The 17160-nt window shown below is 41.8% G+C and overlaps 1 protein-coding gene across 1 annotated transcript; it reads right to left on the reverse strand.

The window, feature by feature from the left end:
• Positions 1-628: 628 nt before the first annotated feature.
• palmda (palmdelphin a) lies at positions 629-11358 on the reverse strand. Its single transcript, XM_064991902.1, has 9 exons — positions 11251-11358; positions 4744-4795; positions 4553-4633; positions 4169-4287; positions 3102-3216; positions 2935-2959; positions 2563-2646; positions 2004-2414; positions 629-1706 (listed from the first exon to the last, which is right to left on the reverse strand). The coding sequence occupies exons 2-9, from the start codon at positions 4786-4788 to the stop codon at positions 874-876; spliced, it is 1713 nt and encodes a 570-aa protein (XP_064847974.1). The 5' UTR covers positions 4789-4795; positions 11251-11358; the 3' UTR covers positions 629-873.
• Positions 11359-17160: the final 5802 nt, after the last annotated feature.

The raw sequence follows: 17160 nt of genomic DNA on the forward strand, positions 1-17160 counted from the left end.
TTAATGTTTTGCATACTCCGTTCATATTGTTACATGTTTATTTCAGAAAGCGCAACCTCTCTCTCTCTCACACACACACACACACACACACACACACACACACACACACACACACACACACACACACACACACACACACACACACACACACACACACACACACACACACACACACACACACACACACACTCAAACAGATCATTGTTACACAAGAGGATTAAGGCAGTCAATAATGAGTTAATTACTGTTTAAGTTACTGGGCAAGCAATCATGCATATTACTGTAAGTATACAGAGTACAGAGATGGCATAAGAACATTGCAATGTGGAAAAGAGATTCTAAAAAACACATGCAAAATAATAAATATTAAGTTAGTGCAAAACAATGATTTAATCAGAGTGTATATTTGATTTGCACTGCACCTTCAGACCAGTTATTTATAATATGTCAGTAAAAAAGTTCATTCTAGCTTTGGTATCCAAAAGTAGAAACATAAAAAATATCCAATAATATTTGACATACTATACAAGCAGTCAAGCACATTTTGGCCTCCTGTCGGAAACCAAAGTTACAGCATTACTCTCTTCCAGCCACTAGAGAGAGGCAGAGTTTGACTTCAAGTATCAAAACAAGCTCTGGTATGGATACACAACATCACTATGTATGTAAACAGTGACAGAGTGTGATTAGAATGAGAGTTTCAGGTCAGTCTGTGTTACAATGATTAAGACAAGAACAAACTGATGCAACAGAGAAGCCAGCATACAGCATACAGTTCAACACACTAGGCAGCCAATGAGAAACCTCAAAAGTGCTGTCAGTCAAAGCAAAGGAAGTGATGTTAGGTAGCTAGTGTCAACAGTTGCAGGTTGGTTACATGTGCATGCAGCATGGCTTCTTTCTCTTTTGAATCTTTTGAATCTTTCTGATACCTGGGGCTGGGTGCTTCTCTGTCCCGTCCAACTGTCCATCTGAATATGGGTAGATTGCCTCTTTGGCCTGTTGACCAGGGTAGACCAACTTCTTTGACGCTGTGTACGGTGACGCATTGTTAGCGTTAATATTAGCGGTGGTCTCTGCCATGTAATGTATTAATTTCTGTTGAGGTTGAGAGTGATGATAACCCCAGTTGTTGTATCCATCCGGGTTGTAGGTGTTAAGCTGAGGGTTACTCTCGTCCACCCCATCCTCATCGCCAATGACGACAAGCTCAGCCCGGATGGACCCTTCGTAGCCCAGACCACGTCCACTGTCATCCTTGGCGGTTTGGTAGCCCATAAAGATCGCAGTGATAGGCTCAGATGTGTCTATGGCGTTCAGGATACTGAAGTGCAAGTCTTCCTGGTAGATCGGAGATGGTTTCTGGTCCTTTTTAGCCGACGAGTTGTAAAACATCCCGCCTTGCTGGCTCTCTCGAGGGCTATGGTAGGAGTTGTGGGTGGGGTGAAACTCCCCGCCATAGGAGAAAGGGTTCTGGTTGTACCCGTTGGTTGGCTGGTAGTACTCCTCGTCCTTCCTGCAGATGAAAGAGGGGACTGGAATGTGAGGGGAAGAGGAGAGACTCTCCGGCCCTGAGTGGTGGACTCCATCAATGTAGTGGAGATCCTTCCTGGAGTGGACGTCATGCTCATACAACTCCTGCTGATACCCATTCCCATTGGTTCCTTGGAGGACTTTAGCATGACTCTGTTGGGGCTTGTTGGAGGCTGAGGCACTCCTGCCGGAGGTGGTGGAGAATGCAAGCACTGATTCCTGGTGAACCTGATGGTCGTGTGGGAAAGCTCCGCTTTGAGGCATCTTCTGCACTATAGCCTTTCGGAGCAGCTTCTCCACCTCCATAGGGCTGAGCTCCTGGTGGCTCCGAGGGCCACAGGGGGTGGAGAATGCAGGCACTGGTTCCTGGTGGACCAAAGGGCCACAGTTGGGGGAGAATACAGGCACTGCTTCCTGGTGGCCACGAGGGCCACAGTTGGGTGAGAATGCAGGCACTGCTTCCTTGAGGCCACGAGGGCCACAGTTGGGGGAGAATGCAGGCACTGGTTCCTGGTGGCCCAGAGGGCTATAGTTGGGGGAGAATGAAGGCACTGCTTGCTGGTGGCCACGAGGGCCACAGTTGGGGGAGAATGCAGGTGCTGATTCCTGATGGCCCTGGTGGCCCCGAGGTCCTCTCTGAGACTTCTTCTGTTCTGTGGCTGCTCGCAGCAGCTCCTCCACCTCTATAGGGCTGAGCTCATCCACTCTATTCCCCAGGTGGGACCCATCAGACTGCAGGGCATAGACAGACTTACGGCCGTCGTCGTAGACTTTAACCCCTCTCTGCTGGAGTTCCTGGGGGGTGACGGTGGATGTAGACAGGACCCGGCTCTCCCCGGTACGGAGGTCCTTCTGGACGTTGATCTCCATTGCAAACATGGCTGGAGGAGAAGAGAAGGAGGAGAGAAAGAGAGTACGAGGAAGGGAGAGATGGAGAGAGAGATGGGTTGAAATTAGATACAAATAGGGTTTTGACATATCTACAGTACACGCTATTGTTGTAATAAATGTTACTATGAAGTTTCTTACTTTGTTTGGGTGTGTCCTTATTAAATTTAAAGGACTGCTTCCTTGAAATTTGAGGTTTGTAGAACTTTGGGACATCTAGAGTAGCTGGGGAAATATAGATTGTCTCTGTGAAAAAAATAAGCTATGTTTTTTGTATTACCAATGATTATGTGTATAGTGTAACACACTTGATCAAATACATTAAATGAAAAAAAAAAAAGCTATGTTTTTTGTATTACCAATGATTATGTGTATAGTGTAACACACTTGATCAAATACATTAAATGAAAAAAAAAAAAGCTATGTTTTTTGTATTACCAATGATTATGTGTATAGTGTAACACACTTGATCAAATACATCTACGCAATCAGAAAGTTAGCAAAAGGCCTTACCTTCTTTGAAATTCTCATTTGCCTCCTGTAAGACAACATACATATAGCACTTTCAGAGATACAACTCAGATCAACAAAACCTCAGATTAACAGTACCCTCATTGTGGCCAAAGCAAAACATCTAAAACCAGAAATATCTCAATGTCAATTATGTTATGTCCAAGTACCTTTATTATCTCCTCGGGGGTTTTCTCAATAGCCTTCAGTCTCTTCAGTATAAAGCCTTCGTTTTTTGATATCATCGTCTCTTCCCTCTCCATAGCCTCAATCTCTTTCTCAATCCTGCAAGCCGAGACAGAAAGGGTCAAAGGTCATATCACCTCATAGACAGGCGGAAAAGGGATGAAGAACGGATCAGTGAACTGACAGTTTTCTCATCTTCGGGAAGACTTCCTTTTCTGGCTCTAATCTCGTCAGAGGTGTAACTTGGCAAACTGATCATGGCTGGCAGCAGACAGACTCAGGGTCAACCACCAGGGCATCCCACCTCTGACAACCCCATCAATGCTGTGCTATCCCACCCAACTGGCATTAAATCACCACATTAGAATAGCACAACCCTGCCACTTGACACCTACAGTTCAAATGGCTATACCCCAAAGCGGTACGACCCTAACAGATTGGAACCTACCCTGTGAAATACAAAAAAGTGTCCATTAAGTTGAGATGGGTGGATCAGGAGGGGGAGGGCAGAATGAGTCTATTTGTGGATGTCCCTCACTCTTACTAAAGAAACAAAAAGGCCAGAACACCACCCTTTAATAGTGACAAATACCTATATGTTTAAATCCAAGGTGGTTTTTGTTAGGTAAAAAAAAGAACTCTGTTACTTCCATCTCAGTTACGGGTGTCTTATTACCAGCACCTTATGGGTTTCAGGGAACGCACTGACTGCCACTTGGACCAATCTACGGACAAATATAGGTCTAACTGGACAGTTGATGGGCTACCCTTCACCGCAGACAGTCCAATACACGTTGCCAGGGTGTTGAGCATAGAAATAAAATAAATAAAAGAGGCGTCCCCATTTAAAAGCAACACTTCACCGTAAGTGGTACAGATTTAACATGGGTAAGGTTTAATCGAACGAAGCATCCAAGATGAAAAACATATCTAGACATACCAAGGCCTATATTACATCAGGCAGCCATGTTAATAAACGAGCAATGTAAACATACTGTAGATCAGTTTAGACATGAACAAATGGAGTATCAGTTGTCCTGGCTTACTGTACCTGTGGATGCTGGTCTGGAGGAGCTTAGTTTGTTGTTGATCTCCCCTCAAAGTCTCTCTCTGCTGTGGGCTCTGGGCGGCTGCTCCATCCATGAGCCATTGCTCTCTCAAGGACTTTTTCTGTTCAAAGTAAGAGAGGGTGACACAGCATTATGTCTTAACTGTCATGAATGACATGTTATTTTTGCACTCTAACATATGTCTTTAATGGACTGCTCAGCCACAGTGACCATAAAATCTAAAAACTGTCATCGAGCTTTGATATTTGGAACTCAAGCTGTCATCAGATAGTTACAAATTATTGAAACAATGTGGTTTGACAATACGACAGTAAGATAAACTGTAATGTTATCACTTCATTGATGGTCAAATTACCTAACTGTACCTTTAAGTGCTGAAGCTTTAATTTCTCCTTGTCAATCTCCAGCTTTTTATGAGCAATGTCCTCTTGGACTTTCCTCTTATCCTGCAGATAAAGTATTTAAAAAATAAAGTTGTGAACCTTAAAGTACTTGACACAGATATTATTCAGTCGTTGATTTGCTGTAAGAGAACCAGAACTCTAGGTCAGTTTACCATTATGGCTTGGAGCCGCTCCTTGACCAGGTCTGCCTCTTCCATACCGACCCTGGACCAAAGAAAAATGAAGAAAGAAAAAACAATGGCGATGAGAAGGAAACTCTGGAACAAAAACAACAGCTAAAATGTGATGCGTTGACACACATACCCGTCATCCAGTGAATAGGGCTTTATGATCCATTGAGAGGGAAGGTTAAAGGGATACGTCACCTTTTTATGTGAACTATCCCTTTAACAGTTGAACCAGGAAGAGTGTCAGTGGTGATTGACACACTTTGAAAGAGTGACTTGAAAAATTTGACCAGAAACAAGAGGGTTTGAGTTCCACCACAGATGACAAATGACCTAGTCATTACTGAGGGATTTCACACTCAATTCTACCTGACCAGACCTGAAACAAGAGTCTGGTCTAGCCAATAACACACTCAATTTTTGGTCTGAGAGAGCATAGCATTCAGGCCCCTAATATCATATTACAGAAATGTACTGACCAACAAGGCAAGAGTCTCCAACTGGAATGCCGATACGCATACTTTCAAAAATCATAAAGTGCAAAAACGAATGCACTCTTTTTTTAATATGATTTGTCAGTACATTATGTAAATGTTTTGCTGATACAGTGGTTCAGTTTTAGGGGTGTGCTTCTGTGTGTGGTGACAGTGACAGTGATGACCTATGGCCCTGAAAGGGCATGCCAGCATCTCCCTGGTCTCTCCTTACATCTTTCCACGAAATGTGAGCCCTACCGCAGACTTCCTGTCTCTCACCATGCTCCACAGATATTCTAGACTAGCTATTTTCTCAGACAGCCCCCTTAATGGGATGACTCAGCAGCGGCCTCTATATTTGCTCTTCACATAGAGGTAGGAACCTGAAAGAGAGAGAACATGGGGGCCTTCCAGTTACTGGTAAAATGTTCTGTACATACAGTTGAAGTCGGAAGTTTACATACACTTCGGTTGGAGTCATTAAAACTTTTTTTTCAACCACTCCACAAATTTCTTGTTAACAAACAATAGTTTTGGCAAGTCGGGTAAGGACATCTACTAAGTGCATGACACAAGTCATTTTGCCAACAATTCTTTACAGACAGATTATTTCACTTATTTTTCACTGTCTCACAATTCCAATGGGTCAGAAGTTTACATACACTAAGTGGACTGTGCCTTTAACCAGCTTGGAAAATTCCATAAAATTATGTCATGGCTTTAGAAGCTTCTGATAGGCTAATTGACATAATTTGAGTCAATTGGAGGTGTACCTGTGGACGTATTTCAAGGCCTACCTTCAAACTCAGTGCCTCTTTGCTTGACATCATGGGAAAATCAATAGAAATCAGCCACTACCTCAGAAAAAATTGTAGACCTCCACAAGTCTGGTTCATCCTTGGGAGCAATTTCCAAATGCCTGAAGGTACCACGTTCATCTGTACAAACAATAGTACGCAAGTATAAACACCATGGGACCACGCAGCCATCATACCGCTCAGGAAGAAGACGCGTTTTGTCTCCTAGAGATGAACGTACTTTGGCGCGAAAAGTGCAAATCAATCCCAGAACAACAGCAAAGGACCTTGTGAAGATGCTGGAGGAAACGGGTACAAAAGTATATTTATCCACAGTAAAACGCGTCCTATATTGACATAACTTGAAAGGCCGCTCAGCAAGGAAGAAGCCACTGCTCCAAAACCACCATTAAAAAAACAACTATGGTTTGCAACTGCACAGTTGGAAGTTCGTACTTTTTGGAGAAATTTATTCTGGTCTGATGAAACAAAAATAGAACTGTTTGGCTATAATGACCAACGTTATGTTTGGAGAAAAAAGGGGAAGGCTTGCAAGCCGAAGAACACCAAACCGTGAACACCCAACCGTGAAGCACGGCAGCATCATGTTGTTGGGGTACTTTGCTGCAGGAGGGCATGGTGCACTTCACAAAACAGAAGGCATCATGAGGGAGGAAAATGATGTGGATATATTGAAGCAACATCTCAAGACATTAGTCAGGAAGTTAAAGCTTGGTCACAAATGGGTCTTCCAAATGGACAATGACCCCAAGCATACTTCCAAAGTTGTGGAAAAATGGCTTAAGGACAAAAAAGTCAAGGTATTGGAGTGGCCATCACAAAGCCCTGACCTCAATCCTATAGAAAATGTGTTGGCAGAATTGAAAAAGCGTGTGCTAGCGAGGAGGCCTAACAAACCTGACTCAGTTACACCAGCTCTGTCAGGAGGAATGGGCCAAAATTCACCAACTTATTGTGGGAAGCTTGTGGAAGGCTACCTGAAACATTTGACCCAAGTTAAACAATTTAAAGGCAATGCTACCAAATACTAATTGAGTGTATGTAAACATCTGACAAGAAAAAGTCAAATAAATCATTCTCTCTACTATTATTCTGACATTTAAAAATCTTAAAATAAAGTGGTGATCCTAACTGACCTAAAACAGGGGATTTTTACTAGGATTAAATGTCAGGAATTGTGAAATACTGAGTTTAAATGTATTTGGCTGAGGTGTATGTAAATTTCCGACTGCAACAGTAACTGCTTATTCCCCCTGATTCTGGTAATCCTCTAACTGGAATTTCTGAAATAAACAAAAACTGGGGGATTCAAAGTTTCTCTTTTGCAACCTTAACTACAATATACACCCTAACTACAGAAAGCAGTCACACCCCATGACCAAATTTGGTTGTGTTACAGACTGAATTTAAAATGGATCAAATAGAGATGTTTGGTTACTGGCCTACACACAATACCCCATAATGTCAATGTGGGATTATGTTTTTCGAAATTGTAACAAATTAATAAAACATGAAAAGCTGAAACGTCTTGAGTCAATAATTATTTAATCCTTTGTTATGGCAAGCCTAAATAAGTTCAGGAGAAAACATGTGCTTAACAAGTCACATAATAAGTTGAATGGACATTTTTGAATGACTACCTCATCTCTGTACCCCACACATACATTTATTTGTAAGGTCCCTCAGTCGCACTGGGAATTTCAAGCACAGATTTAACCACATAGACCAGGGAGGTTTTCCAATGCCTCGCAAAGAAGGGCACCTATTGGTAGATGGGTAAAAAAAGAAGACATTGAATATCGCTTTTGAGCCTGGTGAAGTTATTAATTACAATTTGGATGGTGTATCAATACACCCAGTCACTACAAAGATACAGGCACCCTTCCTAACTCAGCTGCCGGAGAGTAAGGAAACCGCTCAAGGATATTACCATGAGTTCAATGGTGACTTTAAAACAGGTACAGAGTTTAATGGCTGTGATAGGACAAAACTGAGGATGGGTCAACAACATGGTTGTTACTCCACAATACTAACCTAATTAACAGAGTGAAAAGAAGGAAGCCTGTACAGAAAAAAAATATTACAAAACATGTATCCTGTTTGCAACAAGTCACTAAAGCAATACTGGAAAACATGTGGCAAAGCAATTCACTTTTTGTCCTGAATACAAAGTGCTATGTTTGGGGCAAATCAAATACAAAAAATTATGGAGTACCACTCTGTCACGATTTCTGCCAAAGTTGATGCCTCTCGTTTGGGTGGTGCTCGGCGGTCGACGTCACCGGTCTTCTAGCCATCATTGATCAATTTTTCATTTTCCATTTGTTTTGTCTTGTCTTCCTACACACCTGGTTTCAATACCATTCATTACCCGTTGTGTATTTAACCCTCTGTTTCCCATCATGTCTTTGTCAGAGATTGTTTTATGTTCAGTTTCGTGTTGTTTGTATTTGGTGCGCGACGGGTCCTCGTACCCAATTTGTTTCATTTGTATTTATGGTTTTTGGAGTTATGTTTTGTTTTATTAAATTACTAAAGTTTACCAAGTTTAATTCTCCTGCGCCTGACTTCCCTGCCACCTATACACACAATTGTGACACACTCTCCATATTTTCAAGAATAGTGGTGGCTGCCTCATGTTATGGGTATGGTTGTAATTGTTAAGGCTTGGGAGTTTTTCAGGATAAAAAAGAAATGGAATGTAGCTTAACACAGGCAAAATCCTAGAGAAAAACCTGGTTCAGTTTGCTTTCCACCAGACACTGGTAGATCAATTCACCTTTCAGCAGAACAATTACCTATAAAACAAGGCCATATCTCCACTGGAGTTGCTTACCAAGACCACAATAAATATTCCTGAGTGGCCAAGTTACAGTTTTTACTTAAATCTACTTGAAAATCTATGGTAAGACCTGAAAGTGGTTGTCTAGCTAAGATCAACAACTAATTTGACCGATCTTGAAGACGTTTGAAAATAATGGGTAAATGTTGCACAATCCAGGTGTAGAAAGCTCTTAATAGATGAACTCAGAAAAACTCACAGCTGTAATCACTGCCAAAGGTGATTCTACAAATTATTGATTCATGGGTGTGAATACTTAAGTAAATGAGATATTTCTGTATTTCATTTCCAAGAAAATGTGCAAACATTATTGGGTATTGTGTGTAGATGGGTGAGACTTTTTTGCAAATATTTAATCCATTTTGTATTCAGGCTGTAACACAACAAAGTGTGGAATATGTCAAGGGGTTTGAATACTGTCTGAAGACACTGTAAACTCAAGGAGAGTCTATAAATGGGAGGTCATAACAACAATAGACAAGTGTTGCACTCTGCGGCAAAGCGTGCGTCTGTTTGTCTCCAAAACAGAGATAAGCAAACTAAAGTACAGTTCCTGTTCTTCATTTCCATGTTATTACATTTTTGGAGTTCTTCTATGAGGACATGGGAGATACACTACTCTGAAATTGTAGGAGGAAATGGGGTGATGTAGAAACATTTGGGCAGCTGTTATGGTTGTAAATGTTATTGACATAAAGCCCTTGTGATGAAATATTGCCAGGTGGCATAGGGCCAGTTATGTCTATCATGATTACAGTGACATCATCACACAGCTCTGTATAAACAATGCAATTCTAATTCTAATTATTTTCCTGTTTAAAATCAAAAGTCTAAATATTATTTTAAACAAGAATGCGTTAGAAAAATCCTAATTGAAAATGAATGGCACTTTTCAATTCTTGAAGGGGAATTTCAATTAATCTCCTGATTAGAAAGAACTGAAACAGGACTCACTGATCCCAACCCTGGTCAGCATTATGAACTGTGCCATATGTCCTCCCACGTGTGACAAAGACTGCATTTCTCTGACCAATCACATCAGATCTTTTCACATCAGATCTTTTAGACCAATTAGTGACAAAAAGCTCAGAATTGGGCTGCCTGTGTAAACCCAGCCTAATTTGGCTGGACAGCTTTGACCCTTAGTTCATCACTTCTAATAAGGTTTGAGACCTGATAAAAGACTTAAGAAACATGTTTAGCTGGCCTGATATATCACACTTGGGCGCATATAGAGCGTTGCAGTACGCAGACTATTTTCTTTTCTTTATAGACATATTATAGGCTACTTCTTCATCAGCACCTGCCCGGATCAATCGGATGTGTTTCAATATGTCCCCAATATGTCCCCATGTGAAGAGTGGCAGCTACAAACTGTGATGGTCAGTTCCCAGCTCCAATCCCTCCTCAGGCAGACTGACAGTTCTAGTGGAAGGAGGTTTTCTCTAAGCTGCCTGCCCTAAGCTGATCACTGCGGTGATTTAGCCAGGCAGCAAATCTGTTGGGGCATCTGCTTCCACAACAATAACTGCACGGACACATGGTTTTCAAAAGGGCACATGTACAGTAGGATGGTAAAACATTATGCATATTTGTAGTATACAATTTCATGTGCATTCTTCCTTCATTTTCTTTATGCTTTATGCTATTATTTAATGGGTGTGTATTTCATTCCAATATAGGGCTTTGCATGAGTATAGGGCTCATGCAAAGTATTTGTCAATACCATAGCCAAGATGCACAAAGAATGCCCAAATGATGAGACATAAATGCTGTATATTCTGGAACTATTTTGGTAAATTAAAATAGTTTATTCACACAAGTATAAGGTGAACACGAATGAAACAAAAGGAGAACACGCGCTTGAGTACACTGCCCAAACATTGGACTGAGGAATAGTCGTCTGTGATTTTGCAGCTCTCACATAAGTGAAACAACAGTGTCCCAAGTAAAAGTTCCTATAAAATGATAATAAATCCCCATGCTTTTGCATGTTAGAACAGGAACACTGGCGGTAAAAACTGAAGTGGTTTAAATGAAGAGATCACTGGAGACCCCGCAGTGCGCCTGTCCAATTGTTTATACATGCACGCTAAAAGAGAAATTTAACATATGAGAGTGAATTTATGTTGAAATGATTTAAAAATAACGAACTCAGGTTAAAACCTAAAACCCATACAAAGTTATAATATATGTAGGATCTTAATTTGACCTATATTGTCACAGCAGCATACAGAGCAGCAACAGGATTTTAAAGTTTAGTACATAATGTTGCTTGATCGGTGGTTAGGCTATTAGCCTTATTTTACAACATTGCCAAGCAAAAACGGATTGAGAAAATGGCAAGAACACTCACCAGTTGTGCGTGAACAAATGCTGGATATGGATTATAAATGCCTTGGTGACCCAAGTTCACTATTGGTGGACTGTTTAAAGTGCTCTGTCCTAAACAACGCGACAGTCAGGTACAGCGCGGGTGCCTTGAACAGAAACCAAGCGAATGCATGATTGGCAGCTTGCCTTTACACCAATAGCAACAGGGCAAGTGTTGTATCCCACTGAGCACAGATGTCAGTTCAACGCCAACGTCACATTTGGTTGAGTTGTCCACTAACGTGAAATCAACGTGAAATCAACCAAAAATGTCACCATGTAATTGGATTTGGGTTTGATAAAAAAAAAAAAAAACGAAATTCCCTTACATTGATGACTTTTTGCAAATCCAATCAGTTTTCCACCTAGATTCAAATTCATAACATAGATTTTTTTAGTTGAAATTACTTTGAAAAATGTTGATTCAACCAGATTTGCGTTAGTATATGCATCAAAAGTCCCAATGCACTTTTCTATTTTTGGAGTTATTACATAAAACTGATCAGTATTCCGAAAGAACACCAAAGTAATGTATTTTCAAGGCTGTGATGTAGGGGCGCAACTTTGGTTTTAGAAGTGCGGGGGACATAATATATATATTTTTTAATGTAGTCGGATAAACACTCCAAACAGCCTACCCGACTGCTCGGAGTTGTCCGCATGGTCCTAAAGCACACCACGGCTGGTTTCGTACCACATTCCAATGATGAAACTGGGGGGGACAAACATGCCATTTCAGAATGTGGGGGGTACGAGCAGAGATTTACAGATTGATGGTTGGGGCCCATCCGAAAACTTTTAAAAGAGTGCAGGCTCTTTTAGCTACCAAAGCAAGGGGAAGGTGGGCGCTTCACCAGGCCGAAATCCAAAATAGATAGATTCCAGAAAAAGTTACAGAACTCCTGTAGCCTACTTCACAGAGAACATGCCGAGAAGTTGACAAAACAAAAATGACAACAGACGAGGTACTAAACAATAGAGCAAACAGGTATGATTTTCTCTTTCATTTTGAGCCCACGGCAAGAAAGCACCAAAGCCTGCCGGGCTAACGGGTTACCACTAGATAACACAGCCAAAAAGTTTGTGAATAGCATGAGGTGTGGCTAACATTAGCCAGCTTGAGCTAGGATACGAACTCGATAGCACAGAGTAGACCCTCCACATTACGTTGAGAAATAGTGCATTGTGGGGAGTTTAGACTTTTTTCCGTAAATAAGTAAATAAATATATAATAACCCAAAAACATAACTACATTTGTACTTATAGGTAACCAGATTGTGACTACAACTAAGTTACTGAGTCTGACCACACTGTGTTGTTACATTGGTGAGTAAAAACAGCTTCCTAGCCATTATCTGAAGCTTTGAGAAAGCCATGTGCTTGCTCTCATCATCTCACTGTGAAACAAAGTTCCTCTTTGCTTTCCTTGCAAAGTTCCAAATTGGCCTTTTCTCTAAATGTGCATAGCTGTCTTTGCTTTGATCCTCCTTGACAAACATGGACAGACATTGACCTAGAACCTAGAATAATTAGAAACCCAAAATAGTCATCCATCACAGTCATGCTATTTTGAACAATTCATTTATTTATTATGTCACATTCCAGGGAATGTTTTGGAGTTTTTTATCAACTACTTCGACCATGGGACAGACAGTGTCCTGAACACCCATAGCACATGCATGTTTACGGCCAAGTCGTTAAAGATTCCATAAATAACTGACACGTGCTCCAAGCACATCCATCATGCAGGCATGTGGGGACAGGTGTGGGAAGTGGGAGTGTAGCTATGGCAACAACACACGTCTCCAAATACCCATGTCTGTCTGTGTGAGTCATGTTATAAGGTTTTGCACTTGTGGCTTCACTCCCAGGCTGTTTTCTCCTCTAAGCTTAGTGTGTTTATTTCTGTTTGAGTATTTCCAGGAATGCATTTTTGGGCTATGTTGTAGGTCTCCTTCTCTCATCTCAGTGGAACGTCCAACAGTTAGCTCATAGGTATAGAGTAGACCTGCTGGTCAAACAATAATGCATCCACAAATCACCTCAGCATGGGACAGCTCACAGACTGCACCAGAACACACCCAGGTGGGAGACATTCCTACATTGTGTTGCGCTGGTTTGTGCTCCCATGAAGAAATGTCACCCTCGGTGGCATGAGACATTCTTAGTGCAGCCTCTAATGAACAGGAACACGTCAGTAGCGATCAGAACACGCAGGCAGTGACACACGCACGCACGCACGCACGCACGCACGCACGCACGCACGCACGCACGCACACACACACACACACACACACACACACACACACACACACACACACACACACACACACACACACACACACACACACACACACAGAGAGAGAGAGGATATTGAGTTAACAGTATATCTAACATAATTCCTACTCCGCAAAAGGCTTCTTGTAGGATTTGTGTATCAAATGTCTTTGAGTACTCAAATCCCATACAGAAGCAGAAATCATGGCAATCACACAGTACCAGTCAAACGTTTGGACACACCAACTCATTCCAAAGTTTTTCTTCATTTTTAAAAATGTCTAGATTGTAGAATAATAGTGAAGACATCAAAACTTTGAAATAACACATATGGAGTAACCAAAAAAATGTTAAACAAATCAAAATATATTTGAGATTTGAGATTCTTCAAAGTAGCCACCCTTTGCCTTGATGACAGCTTTGCACACTATTGGCATTCTCTCAACCAACCTTGAATGCTTTTCCAACAGTCTTGAAGGAGATCCAACATATGCTGAGCACTTGTTGGCTGCTTTTCCTTCACTCTGCGGTCCAACTCATCCCAAACCATTTCAATTGGATTGAGGTCGGGTGATTGTGGAGGCCAGATCATCTGATGCAGCACTCCATCATTCTCCTTCTTGGTCATATAGCCCTTACACAGTCTGGAGGTGTTTTGGGTCAATGTCCTGTTGAAAAACAAATGATAGTCCCACTAAGCGCAAAATGGATGGGATGGCGTATTGCTGAAGAATGCTGTAGTAGCCATGCTGGTTAAGTGTGCCTTGAATTCTAAATAAATAACAGACAGTGTCACCAGCAAAACACCCCCACCCCATCACACCTCCTCCTCCATGCTTCACGGTGGGAACCACACATGCGGAGATAATCCATTCACCTACTATGCGTCTCACAAAAGCACGGCAGTAGGAACCAAAAATGGATGTTGAGATGTGTCTGTTACTTGAACTCTGTGAAGCATTTATTTGGGCTGGAGTTTCTGAAGCTTGTAACTCTAATGAACTTATCCTCTGCAGCAGATGTAACTCTGGGTCTTCCTTTCCTGTGGCGGTCTTCATGAGAGCCAGTTTTATCATAGCGCCTGATGGTTTTTGTGACCGCACTTGAAGAAACTTCCGCATTGACTGACCTTCATGCCTTAAAGTAATGATGGACTGTCATTTCTCTTTGCTTATTTGAGCTGTTTTTGCCATAGTATGGACTTGGTATTTTACCAAATAGGGCTATCTTCTGAATACCACCCCTACCATGTCACAACACAACTGACTGGCTCAAATGCATTAAGAAGGAAAGAAATTCCACAAATTAACTTTTAACAAGGCACACCTGTTAATTGGAACATATTCCAGGTGACTACCTCATGAAGCTGGTTGAGAGAATGCCAAGAGTGTGCAAAGCTGTCATCAAGGCACAGGGCAGCTACTTTGAAGAATCTCAAATTAAAATATATTTTGATTTGTTTAGCATTTTTTTTGGTTACTACATGATTCCTACATGTGTTATTTCATAGTTTTGATGTCTTCACTATTACTCTACAATGTAGAAAATAGTGAAAATAAAGAAAAACCCCTGAATGAGTTGGTGTGTCCAAACTTTTGACTGGTACTGTATACGTGTTTAATAATTGTACACACAAGTAAGGTGACTCAGCCCACAACAGACACTTTCTTTTCTATGTTGCACTACTCTAACAAAGGTAATTCAAGTACAGCCATCACATTACAGTGTTCTTTAAATGCGCCAATGACGAATAAAGGTTTTTGTTAGCCAGCAGGTTTATTGTCCTCTTCAATGACAGCTACAGTCAGACCACCCAGAGAGAGCATCAGTGACCTTCCCTGTCCTGCCTCATCACTGAGGCAATTACAACTTATTTTTAACATTTTAGTAATTTAGCAGAAGCTCTTATCCAGAGTTATTAACAGGAGCAATTATGGTGAGGTGCCTTGCTCAACAGCACATTGACAGATTTTTCACAGAGTCAGCTCGGGGATTCGAACCAGCAACCTTTCGGTTACTGGCCCAATGCTCTTAACAGCTAGGCCACCTGCCGCCCAAAAGCACAAATCAGAGACACAAATAGCTAAGGCCAGGAGTTTTACCTGATCATGTAATCTGACAAGGAAAAACTACTGGGCCTGCAATAGTCTATATAACTTGGCCCAGAGTTGTTCCTGTTCAAGAAACATTGTCAGGAAAAACTCCTGTGCCTGTGTATGGTACGGCTATAGCCTTGGGCATTCCTCTAACCATCACAAGATGTAACTATTGAAAAGAAGGTCATGACCAGAGTTACACAGTTCACAAGTTCAGGCTCCTAGAGAGAAATGATATAGCCCACGAGGGATCCCAAAAGAGTGTGTGTGTTTGTTTGTATGTGTGCATCAGGTGCGTGAGTCCACTCATTTGAAGGCGCGTCCACATACTTTTGTTAATATACTGTATGTGTCAACACAAATTCTGCTTTGGTAAGTAATGGTGGCCAATGTGGTTGGCTATTGTCGTAGACAAGTCATTCAACACATCATCACATCATCTTCCTCTCTCGCTCCAAAATATCATTTGAGTTACAGCCCTGTGTCAGGTAAAGAGCCATTGTGTTTGTGTGGTTCAGGCATGTGGACACTTAACCTACGTACAGCCTTAATCCAATCCGGGCCTCTGTCATCTTTCCCTCCAATGGGAAGAGGTGTTGATCCTATGGAGACACTGAGATTTGACAGTTTAGTTATTTAGCAGACATTCTTATCCAGAGCAACTAGGGTTAAGTGCCCTGCTGAAGGGCACATCAACAGATTCTTTACCTAGTCGGCTAAGGGATTTGAACTAGCAACCTTTCATTTCTGGCCCAATGCGCTTCACCGCTAGGCTACCTGCTGCCACAACTGAGAGAGACCGTAAGCCATAGTCCTCAGACGCTATTCAAGACTACGCCCAGGGAGTCTGAACTCTTACAAGATCCTCACCCTCTTCCTCTTTCTTCTGTTTTTCTCTCTCACCCTCTTCCACACAGTCTTTTCTCTTTCTCTCTATCGTCCTTCTCTCTGTTTCTCCTCTGCTTTTCCAATTGTCTTATATTTCTCTTTCTGTCTCATCCTCTTTAATCATCTACCTGTGTCTCCCTATTCATCTCTTCCTTCCATTAGCTCTCTGCCTGTTACCTTATTTCCCTTTCCTAGGACCCTTCTCCAGTCCAGACAGATGGATGTGGTCAGGCAAAGGCTTTGTGTTTGATCGTTTCTCCTCTTCATTCATCTACAGTGGCCTGCCATACTAGAAAAGCTACTGAGGCTTTTGAACTGTAGCCATTGTGAGAGGATCCAAATCAAATCAAATGTACTTATATAGCCCTTCATACATTAGCTGATATCTCAAAGTGCTGCACAGAAACACAGCCTAAAACGCCAAACAGCAAGCAATGCAGGTGTTGAAGCACGTTGGCTAGGAAAAACTCCCTAGAAAGGCCAAAACCTAGGAAGAAACCTAGAGAGGAACCAGGCTATGAGGGGTGGCCAGTTCTCTTCTGGCTGTGCCTGTGGGACAGGTAGCACATCCGGTGAACAGGTCAGGGTTCCATAGCCACAGGCAGAACAGTTGAAACTGGAGCAGCTGCACG

Source organism: Oncorhynchus masou, chromosome 17 (assembly GCF_036934945.1).
Source record: "Oncorhynchus masou masou isolate Uvic2021 chromosome 17, UVic_Omas_1.1, whole genome shotgun sequence".
Lineage (NCBI taxonomy): Eukaryota > Metazoa > Chordata > Actinopteri > Salmoniformes > Salmonidae > Oncorhynchus > Oncorhynchus masou.

What these genes read in the sequence shown, in the direction of transcription:
- palmda (XM_064991902.1), bottom strand. Translation starts at nt 4,788, where the DNA reads ATGGAAGAGGCAGACCTGGTCAAGGAGCGGCTCCAAGCCATAATG. An exon ending in AGCGGCTCCAAGCCATAATG is followed by an intron (nt 4,634 to 4,743) that starts GTAAACTGACCT and finishes CTTTATCTGCAG; the next exon opens with GATAAGAGGAAAGTCCAAGA. An exon ending in TAAGGACACACCCAAACAAA is followed by an intron (nt 2,415 to 2,562) that starts GTAAGAAACTTC and finishes CTTCTCCTCCAG; the next exon opens with CCATGTTTGCAATGGAGATC.